At 38.0% G+C, this 10,357-nt stretch overlaps 1 protein-coding gene across 1 annotated transcript in view; it reads left to right on the top strand.

Moving 5' to 3' along the window:
* Positions 1-10,351, top strand: part of NAV2 (neuron navigator 2) — a 245,917-nt gene extending 235,566 nt beyond the window's left edge. The window contains exons 31-36 of the mRNA XM_085300906.1: positions 690-844; positions 1,356-1,427; positions 1,879-2,075; positions 2,491-2,609; positions 8,650-8,853; positions 9,983-10,351. Coding sequence (XP_085157032.1) covers positions 690-844; positions 1,356-1,427; positions 1,879-2,075; positions 2,491-2,609; positions 8,650-8,853; positions 9,983-10,108 — 873 coding nt within the window. The 3' untranslated portion in view covers positions 10,109-10,351. The remainder of the gene's footprint in view (positions 1-689; positions 845-1,355; positions 1,428-1,878; positions 2,076-2,490; positions 2,610-8,649; positions 8,854-9,982) is intronic.
* Positions 10,352-10,357: the final 6 nt, after the last annotated feature.

Below are 10,357 nucleotides of genomic sequence, written 5' to 3'. Positions count from 1 at the left end.
AAAAAAAAAAAAAAAAAAAAAAAAAAAAAAGGCGGTATATTTGATGGCCTTAGGCAAATTTTCCTCTGGAGAAAAGAGCTGGTTCAAAATGGGGTTGTAGCCCACTGGTATAATTTGAGACATGCTATGTAATAAATGCTTTAAAGATGGTGAGAGCATTTCAACCACACCCAGTCACCCAGCAGTAGCACTGTGAGCTCATCTTTCTTTCATGTTATTACTGAAGGCATCCAAATTTGGCCTCTGCTGAGGAGTGCTTTATTCCAGGTTAATTCTGTGTGCTTTACTTGGATAGAAATACAGTTGCAAGAACCTGTAACAAACCTAGCTGGAATGTAAAATAACTATCTGGCTTACTATATAGAGATTTGAACAAGTTCCTGAAAAGAAGGAAAAATATATTTCAGACCTCAGATTAGAACAACATGAATTAAAAAWATATATATATAAACCAAAAGACAAAACCTCTTGTCTTATCTCCTTGAGGACCTTATCCCACATTGGATTTCTGATATAGTCTTTGAATCTTTAGCTTAACAGGAGAATGTGGACATTGGTAAGATGGCAGGTTCTTTTGCTTTAGATTTCATGACAAATATAGTAGTTGATCTTTCTCTATTTTAACTGGCTTTACAAGGAAAGATGTACATGAAAGATTTACATGAAAACTTTTTGTGTATGCTTTGCAGGAACTCCGCCAATATCTGTCGAACCTAGCAGACCAGTGTAATAGTGAAAATAATGCTGTGGATATGCCTCTTGTAATCATTTTGGATAATTTGCATCATGTTAGCTCCCTGGGGGAGATCTTTAATGGGCTTCTAAACTGCAAGTACCACAAATGGTAAAGAACTGTTAGAACCACATTACTAATCCCTATACTGCAGTCAGATAACCAAAGTCCAAAATAAGATCACAAAATGAACCTTGGATTAATTTGATAAGGTGAACTGAAAGGGCCAGAAACAATGTTGTGGACAGCACTTCATAAAACCTCAGAGTTTTTTGCTTCAAAAAACTTAATTTTTCTGTAATAAATAATAAAAATAGTAGTAAAGGGTATGTGTAATCTACATTCCTTTCATGCAGTAGATCTTCCATACTAAAAGCATGCTTTTAGTGAAAGAGTCTGTTTTGAGACTTCCATGTTGCTTTCATAATTTCATGTTATTATAATTCAGATTCTCAATTAAAAATCTGATTGTATATAACTGCAAAAACGTGCGTTGACAAAAAAAAGGTTGAGTAATCCTTTTTAATGTTAAGATCTTATTAAAATAGAGGCTTTTTTTTTTTTTACAAAGTTTCCAAGCTTGATTTACTTGTTTTCTTTTCTTTCTTTCTTTTTTTAATAGTCCATATATTATTGGCACAATGAACCAAGCCACCTCCTCAACACCTAATCTTCAACTTCACCATAATTTCAGGTACTGTTTATTCATGTTTCTCATTTATGTTTTTGAAGTGGCAAGAGAGTAAGGGCTACTGAGTCATCTGAAGTTGTTCTTATCAGCTGAAATGGCAAACTGAAGGAGAAATACTATTCTCTGCTAGTTGTTGCCCTAATGTGCAGCTTTTCATTATGATTCTGTTATTAAAATAACTAAAGTTCATAAATTTTTCACTTTTCAGAGGTTTTTCAAGATATTAGATCCTCAAACAAATTTAAAATATGCTAATAGGCAAAGCAGATACTGAATGAGAAATAAAATGAAAAAAAATCAAAGTGTTTAATCCCGTGAACTCCTAATTCCAAAATATTTTTTACTAGGAAAAATATGTGACTGGGATAACCCAATAATAAGCAAAATTTGCCAGAGTAGTTGTGTTCTCTAGTACAAAAGACAAATGATGGACATTTCTACCGTCCTGCTCTAGATGGGTGCTATGTGCTAACCACACTGAGCCAGTCAAGGGCTTTCTTGGTCGTTTCCTGAGAAGAAAACTAATTGAAACAGAAATCAGCGGCAGGATGAGAAATGCAGAGCTGGTTAAAATCATTGATTGGATTCCCAAGGTCTGGCAACATCTAAACAAGTTCTTGGAGGCTCACAGCTCCTCTGATGTTACTATTGGTAAGTGTTCTGCCCGTTTTGGCAACAAGTGCATTTCTAGATCAACATAAATGTACATATTCTATTTCCTTGTGCTATATCAGGTAAAAAAGGTTTCTTTAAAAGCCTACATTTAAATTACAATGTTCTCTCAAGGAAAATTCAGGAGAAGTTTCTAAACTCTTTGTAGTAGATCTCATTAAGATCTATTGATGCATTATGAAATCTGAATAATTGTTTTCTCCTGAAAAGCTATACTTTTTCAAGTTGATTGAAAAGATTTTTGAACCCTCAGGAAAAGCAATGCACCAGATAGCTACGTTCGTTTTCTCATCCAGGGCTCCTTTCTCTAGAGACTTGGAAGTTGTTGTCTGATCCTATTTTGATGCTTCTCATGATCATGATTTGACTGTAGCCTGTGTGTTTCCTTTTGTAGGTCCACGACTCTTCCTCTCTTGTCCAATAGATGTAGATGGTTCTAGAGTTTGGTTTACCGACTTGTGGAACTACTCCATCATCCCATATCTCCTGGAGGCAGTTAGAGAAGGGCTACAGGTGAGCAGACAAACATGAAAAATCATAGATCTACCTGGTGTCTATCCAAAAGGCATCTTGAGTGGTGTCTTACCCAAAAGGCACGCAGCAATAGATAAAACTGAATATTGACAACCTTTTCTATGGATATCATTTGGCACACTAAATACTTAAATGTCTGTGAAAATTTATCCTAAAGAGTCAAAAATTTCAGGAGGAAATGTACTCATCAATGCATAAGCCATTTTGAAATATGAAGTGGAACCACAAAATGTCCAGGTTAGATTTTTGAAATGTGTTTAGATGCCAACTGTTGGTATTTTTAGTGATAGATAGGCATCTGAATATTTTTCAATAATCTGTTCTAGAAGCACACCTGAAAATTGTGCTACATATCTGAAAATACACATATGTGTGTATTTGCATATCTGAAAATACCACATTTGTGGTCATTACCTTGAGTTATGTATGATTTTCCTTTGTAAATCAGATCTCTTAACAGAGGAGGAGTAAAGCTGTATGTGGAGGGAAACATATTAATGATTGCTAGGATCAATATCAGTGACATTTTGATTATTTATCAATTTGCAGGATGATTTTTTGATTTGATTTCTTAATAATTCTTTCAGAGCCTATAGAGACATCATCATTAGCTGCCTATGCTTAGTATCTGATTCATATTCTTTAACAATTTGGACAGTTTTAGGCATTACCAAACAATTCTTAGTGTGTCTATGTGACTCTAAGTATATGTGGATTCAGGAGGTGGATTCAACATGAGACTGCTACTGACTTGCTATGCAACTGTGGAAAAAAATGACCAAAAGGTCATTCATGCTTCAGTTCTCTGTTCACAAGATAAGCATGGCAGCACGTATTTTAAAAGGCAGTTTTGGAGATAGTATAATCAAAAATTAGTAAATTCTGGGAATTGCATGCATGAAATTATTTTTAATAAAGCTTTTTCTGTGGAAGAACTCCCTGTCTTTTCATAACATGAAGAGCCAAGACAGAGGGCAATCTGAAGCTTTCTTCTTGCAGCATCTGCCAGTAAATTGGTCTCATTTGAAGGTTATTATTTTTATTTATTTATTTATTTTTGATAGAGCTAAATGCAAGATCACACATACAGAAACAAAAAAGGTAGATGACAGTTGAGAGTCTGGAAGATTGAAGAAGGGCTAAAAATTAATAGAGAATAAATAGTTAATTTTGACAATGAATTAGAAGCTTGTGTTTTTGGTAAGGGACAAATGACATTTTGAGAGCATAATCTATAATTGAACAGTGAGAAAGATGAGAAAGATCAAACTATTCAGTTTGAAGCAGAAGAGGAAGCTAAAATGTGACTTGTTCTATAGGAGATTTCTGCTTTGGTTTTGGAGTAAAAGTCTAGTGGATGTATGGCATATCTGGACTAGAAAAAATTGAACTAGAATAAGCAAGACAGCTTTTTATTAGTAAGAAAAATTAACTGTTATCTATCAAATAGATTTCTGTCTGAGGTCTTTCTGAAACAGAAATAAGTCAAAGAAGTTATGGGCTCTATGGAAAGATTATTTTATCATGGAATGATTTCTTCACATTTATAAAGAATAGTCCTTTCCATTCTGATACTTCTTAGGGACTCAGCATTACAGTTTTCTTCAGGATAACTTGCTATTATGACATGTAAAACGTATGCAAGTTTTATATTTTAAAAAGTGGGATTTTGGCTTGCTTTGCATTTTTTGTTGTGTTTCTTTTCTGTAYAATACCCTCTTGTATCAGACATTCAGCTTGTATCAGACATTGTCTGCATTGGAGCAGTTGGCAGAGAATGGAGAAGGAAAGAAGACACAGCAGCCTGAGAAAGAGAAGGATTTTATGTTGTTTGATTAAGAAGAAGCTTATGTTTTGCTTGCTAATTCTGCAGCAGGATTTATACAATTTAACAGAGAGAGTGAAGACAACCCTTTCACAGTAAACTGAGCTTTCCACTACTGATCCCTCAGAACTCTATGAATAGGTTTTGTTCAAAATTTGGTCTTCATGTTTTGGTCAAAATTTCTGGAAACTGTATTTACCATTTGAATTTCATCAGTGCCTTGAGGCCTCTTTTTCTTTGAGATGATTGTGATAAGCACTTAGATATAAAAAACATTATAAGTCCTAAAGTAGAACACAGATAAAAGCACTTCACTAAAATAGAACAGAAAAACTCCCGGACCTTTTTTTTAACTTCCAGAAGAAGAAGGAAAATGCAAAGTAGAACCACTTTACTTAAAACTTCTTTATGGGGCTTCTTTAAAGGAAGGTAATAGCCAGTAATCATTTTGCCCCAAAACAAGAGAATGGACAGGCTATGACTTTTGTTTCCTTCTGAAATGGAGAAAGCTGATATTCACAGTGATGCTGGAGCTTTTTATATTGTGCTTCAGGGCTCTTATAAAATCATAGTCAGTAAGGTTGGAAGGGACCTCTGGAGATCATCTACTCCAACCTCCCTGCTCAAGCAGGGTCACCTAGAGCATGGTAGACAGGGTTGCCTCCAGGCGGGCCTTGAACATCTCCGGAGAAGGAGATTCCACAACCTCTCTGGGCAACCTGTGCCAGTGCTCCGTCACTCTCACCGTGAAGAAATTCCCCCTCACATTCAAGTGGAGCTTCCTGTGGTTCAATTTCTGCCCATTGCCTCTTGTCCTGTCACATGGGACAACTGAAAAGAGTTTGTCCTCATCCCCTTGACACCCTCCCTTCAGGTACTTGTACACATGGATAAGATCCCCCCTCAGCCTTCTCTTCCCGAGGCTGAAGAGGTCCAGCTCTAACAGCTGTCCCTCGTAGGGCAAATGCTCCAGCCCTTGGATCATCCTCGTAGCCCTATGCCCTATGCTGGAGGATACATGGAGCCCAGTAGCTCCATGTCTCTCTTGTACCGGGGAGCTCAGAACTGGACACAGTACTCGAGATGAGGCCTCCCCAGGGCTGAGTAGAGGGGCAGGATCACTTCCCTCGACCTGCTGGCAACGCTCTTCCTAATGCACCCCAGGAGACCGTTGGCTTTCTTGGCCACAAGGGCACGTTGCTGGCTCATGGTCAGCTTGTTGTTCAGCAGAACTCCCAGGTTCTTCTCTGCAGAGCTGCTTTCCAGCAGGTCAGCCCCCAGCTTGTACTGGTGCCTAGGATTATTCCTCCCTAGGTGCAGGACCCTGCACTTGCCCTGTTGAACCTCATGAGGTTCCTCTCTGTGCAGCTCTCCAGCCTGCCCAGGTCTCTCTGAATGGCAGCACAGCCCTCAGGTGTATCAGCCACTCCTCCCAGCTTGGTATCATCAGCAAACTTGCTGAGGAGGCACTCTGTCCCCTCGTCTCATATCAGCTGATCTGTAGGTGTGGAAAACATTGAAATATTAATAACAAAAATGAAGAGAAAGAGTAGCAATTAAGAGAACCATCTGCTTGCTCCCTTATTTTGCCTGTCTCCATCTTTCTTTTGGTTGCTTGACTGACATGCATTCTAAGTCTCAGGATTTCAGTTTCTCAATTTTTGCTTTAAATTCTCTTTCTGCTTTGATCCTGTTTCCCCAAATATCACTAATAAGTTGCATTTAAATAATTTCTCAGCTTACTCCAGAACATCCCTTTTGCTGAGTTTATGGAGAAGAATATGACTTCAGTCCTCAAAGAGTAGCCAGGGTTGTGGTAATCAACAAGCTGTGGTTAAAAATGTGTGTTTCATTTTGTTTTTTTCCTGTCCCCCACACCCACAAAGGCTCTTTTGAGAACATATCTTCCCATGTGAGATTGCCTGCCAGAAAGGAAGGGTGGACTGCTGATTTCAGTCTGATCGCTGTGGATCTAACTGAACTATTTTTATATTTCTGTTTCTCATTTAGAGAACTATTTTGGGTCAAATACAAGTGAGCCAAATGGATCCTTACAATAATTGCTCCCTTTGGAGCTGCTGAGCTTTCTGTTCTTCAAAACAGGGATATAAAAATTACAGGGTTTTATAAAACCCTTGTTCTTCCTACTTGTTATATTGACTGAGAATATAGCACCAACAAAAAGGGGACCCAGGGTCCCTGTGGCTTCCTGCCACAGTCGCTCACTTTTTCTTTGGTGCTTGGAGAACAAACCAGAGGGATTCTTGCCTCCTAATATTATATATCTTCTCACTGTAGAAAACATGTCTGTGAAAGGGATGCACAGAAGCAGTTGCTGTGGAAGGCAATAGTAAGTTAGTGATTCAGGCTCTCAGCTGCTGAAGATACATGATTATTTCATATATTGAAGAGGGAACTCTACTTACTAGCACTACATGGACCTAGATAGGAAGGACCCGGTGAAAAATAAAAAAATTCTCTCCGCTTAGCAACTGTCAGGTATTGTTCATAAATTCAGGAACAAGATTAAAATAGGGATCTGATTTACCACAGCCTGCAGACATTATATTGGGGAAATAATGTACTACAGCTCAGGAATTATGAAGAGTTATTTCCTTTGTGAGAGAAGGACATGTTTAAGATTGCCTAGCACCACCTACTGGAAGAATGTGCTTTGTGCTATGGCTGATGGGTTTCTGTTTCAGAATAAAGCAGGTGCTGATATTTAGAGAAATCTAATGCTTCATGATTTCTGCATGGAATTTGACTGCCATGTATTACAGAGTTGTCATTCACATCACCATCTAAGTTTCACTTAAGTTTCATGTAACTCTTAAAGACAGGCTCTAGCAGAACAGATAAACGACTTCCTTTAGCCTGTGTATTTTAACAGAACCATTTTTTCAAAGAAAGTGTTAGGCTGCGAACTACAGACAAAATTTCAAATGAAAGGGATTATCATTATGTAATACTGCTTAGGAATCGTCGTCAGAGTGCCATTCTGACAGCCCTTGCCTGATGTGTATCTGTGGAAACTCTCTGCGGTGATGTGGAAAAAACAGCTTTGGGTTCTTGAACCATGCATCTCATTGAAGTCAGTCCTTTGCATTCTGTTCCGATGCAGCATTTTGGGGGCCTGTTTCGACTGGAGAAAAGTAGTTAGCCTCTGTGGCAAGAATGTTCCAATGATTTATGCCAGTGTAAAGAATAGCACTGGTAAGCTCAAAAGCTTGTCCTAACTTTCCCCATTTGGCAATAGAGAGGGTAATATAATGAATGCCAAAAGAAAAAAGGAAAAAATGATGAAGAAGGTGAGGTAGTCCTAACTCCTTCAAAGAGCTGTAAAGCTCTGCTTTTTCCCAGTGTGCATTGTATAGGAAAGTGGGAGTTCTCTGAATTCAAGTGATAAAATGCTGATGATGAAGTTCAATTTCTGAAAGTTGCTTGGCCCAGAAATTCACACAGCAGAAGTGAAAGCCTGAAAATCACTTGAACTTGTACTTCTGTTTTGAAAAGTCATGGGACATTAAAGGAATTTTTAATATAATTATGGCAAACCTATTTGAATAGACCAAGAAATAGAGTAAGTTGGAACTCAGCAACTCAATCTGTTCAAAACAGAAAATTTCTTTGAAGTAGGGCATACCTGCTTAAAATAGGAACATGAACATAGCCGAATTCYTCTGACACTTTTTCTTGATTGAATACAGAGAAATTCTCCTGTCTTGAAAAACCTTTGCTATGACATTCATCATTATGGCTTGATGACAGGTATCACATTTCCTCCTATGCAGTTGCACTGTGATAGCAAAATTAACTAAGCCAACTGCTGTTGTAAAGCAGATATGAACATTAATGGCCTTTACTGTGTATTTGCCTTATTTAATCAGAAAAAAAAAAAACCCAAACTATCTGAAGTGAGATTATTTTCAGTTTTTTTTTCTTTAAATGGTGTCAGAGGTGCAGCATTTGTAAAGGAGGCAGTCAGCCTCTTCCAAGTCTTTTGCCCTTAAAAATAGCTAGAACTCTGCGTACTGCTTGGATAGTGAAAATGTCATTCATTTTCCTTCAGCTCTGCCTGAAAGCTTTTTCTGCAGTGGAATAATCATGGCACATACATTTTGGTTACATAAGTGCTGAGTAAAATGGTAGACTGACAACAATGTTTTAAAAGATGCCTTTGCACTTTTCCAGCTGTATGGGAGGAGAGCTCCCTGGGAGGATCCTGCCAAATGGGTAATGGACACTTATCCCTGGGCAGCCACCCCACAGCACCACGAGTGGCCTCCTCTACTACAGCTGCGTCCTGAAGATGTGGGGTTTGATGGCTACTCAATGTCAAGGGAAGGCTCAACTAGCAAACAAGTTCCAGTGAGTGATGCTGATGGAGATCCTTTGGTAAGTTCTCATTTTTTAAACAGCAGAACTGGTTAGTTTTTCTTCGTAATGGGGATTAGAAACAGAAATAAAATAGTAAAGTAAAAGCTGAGAAGTGTTTCAGAACTTCAGAATGAGAAGGAAATCYTTTTTTGGAAGTCGTAAAGTTAGCCTGTGGAATCTGCTTTGGCACAGAAAGCCCGTAATGTTTTGTAAGAAAGAAGAAGTGGCAAGTGGCAGAAGCTTTTCAGATTCATTTTTTTCAGAATATGAGCTGAGTGACTGCCAAAGTGTATAATAAACTTAATTTCTATTCTGTAGATTTAGATAGGTACATTTGCACATCTCTGCTGCATGTGTGCATAATAAAGTTTGTGAAATGGATGATTTAATTACACATACTTGAATAACACGTGGACCCATTTGACTTGGCCTGTTTTGCCAAAATGGCAAAATAAGCATGTTGCTTCAAATGATTCTTGGAACTGTTTTCTTTCTTCTCAAATGAAAATTGAGATTTCCACTGTATATACAAAGTATCACTCTCCATGACTGAGGTCTAATTTATGAATCAGAAAGCATGCATAAAGAAATCTTAACATGCATTTTTATAGAATGTATACTTTGAGCTGGATGTTGGACATCATATACATTTCTTCCRATGGGAGATAGTTATTGAAACTGCTGTGCAAGCTATGAATGCCCTGAAACTGTTCTTATGAGGTGCATTTTTTTCTGGACGAATGGAAGTACTGAATGAGTATGTTACAGCTTTCACTAGCTAATGTGTACATACACATATATCAAGCTATGTGCTAGTACATTCTTTAATTGTGTACATGTTTCCGTAAGTCAGAGCAAGGTAGTGGAAAGWTGTTTGCAGGGCCCTATGGAGTACAGCTGTAGACAGCATCTGTCTTCTCACTTTCACCTTTACTGGAATGATATACAATTCATGGCTAACTTGCATGCTGCTATGACATGTTTTACGTGTAATATCTCATTTCATATAATCAGTAGTAATTAGCTCAGCTGTCTTCTCCTTTACCTCGGTTCCATGCTGGCAGAGTGCCACTGTGACTTTTATACGGAGCTGGATATTCTTTTTGCATCAGAATACAAATAATCCTGAGCTTCTGTGCTTTTGCAGATGAACATGCTAATGAGACTGCAAGAAGCAGCCAACTACTCAAGTCCCCAGAGTTACGACAGTGACTCTAACAGCAACAGCCATCATGATGACATCCTTGATTCATCTCTGGAGTCAACATTGTGATCTTCATCAGATAGAAATAAGTTGTTTCCATTATTGCTGTCCCACTTTGCAAGAATCATGATGACAGACTCATGAAAAGAACATGTTCCTGGGCTGGGCTGGGCTGGTATCTCAGTATTAGAGCTGCAAGAACAAGACGTTTTTGAGTCAGTCTTGAACCTGGGTGCAGGCAACCCAAACAACCTTTGTATTGTTTTTCTTTTTACAATAAGAACTGCACTATTCCTTTTTTTTTTTTTTTTTTTTTTT

This window comes from Rhea americana, unplaced genomic scaffold (genome assembly GCF_003343005.1).
Source record: "Rhea americana isolate MKP2758 unplaced genomic scaffold, rheAme1 scaffold_17, whole genome shotgun sequence".
Classification (NCBI taxonomy): domain Eukaryota; kingdom Metazoa; phylum Chordata; class Aves; order Rheiformes; family Rheidae; genus Rhea; species Rhea americana.
The sequence above is the reverse complement of the archived record's forward strand: the minus strand, read 5'-3'. Positions and strand labels throughout refer to the sequence as shown.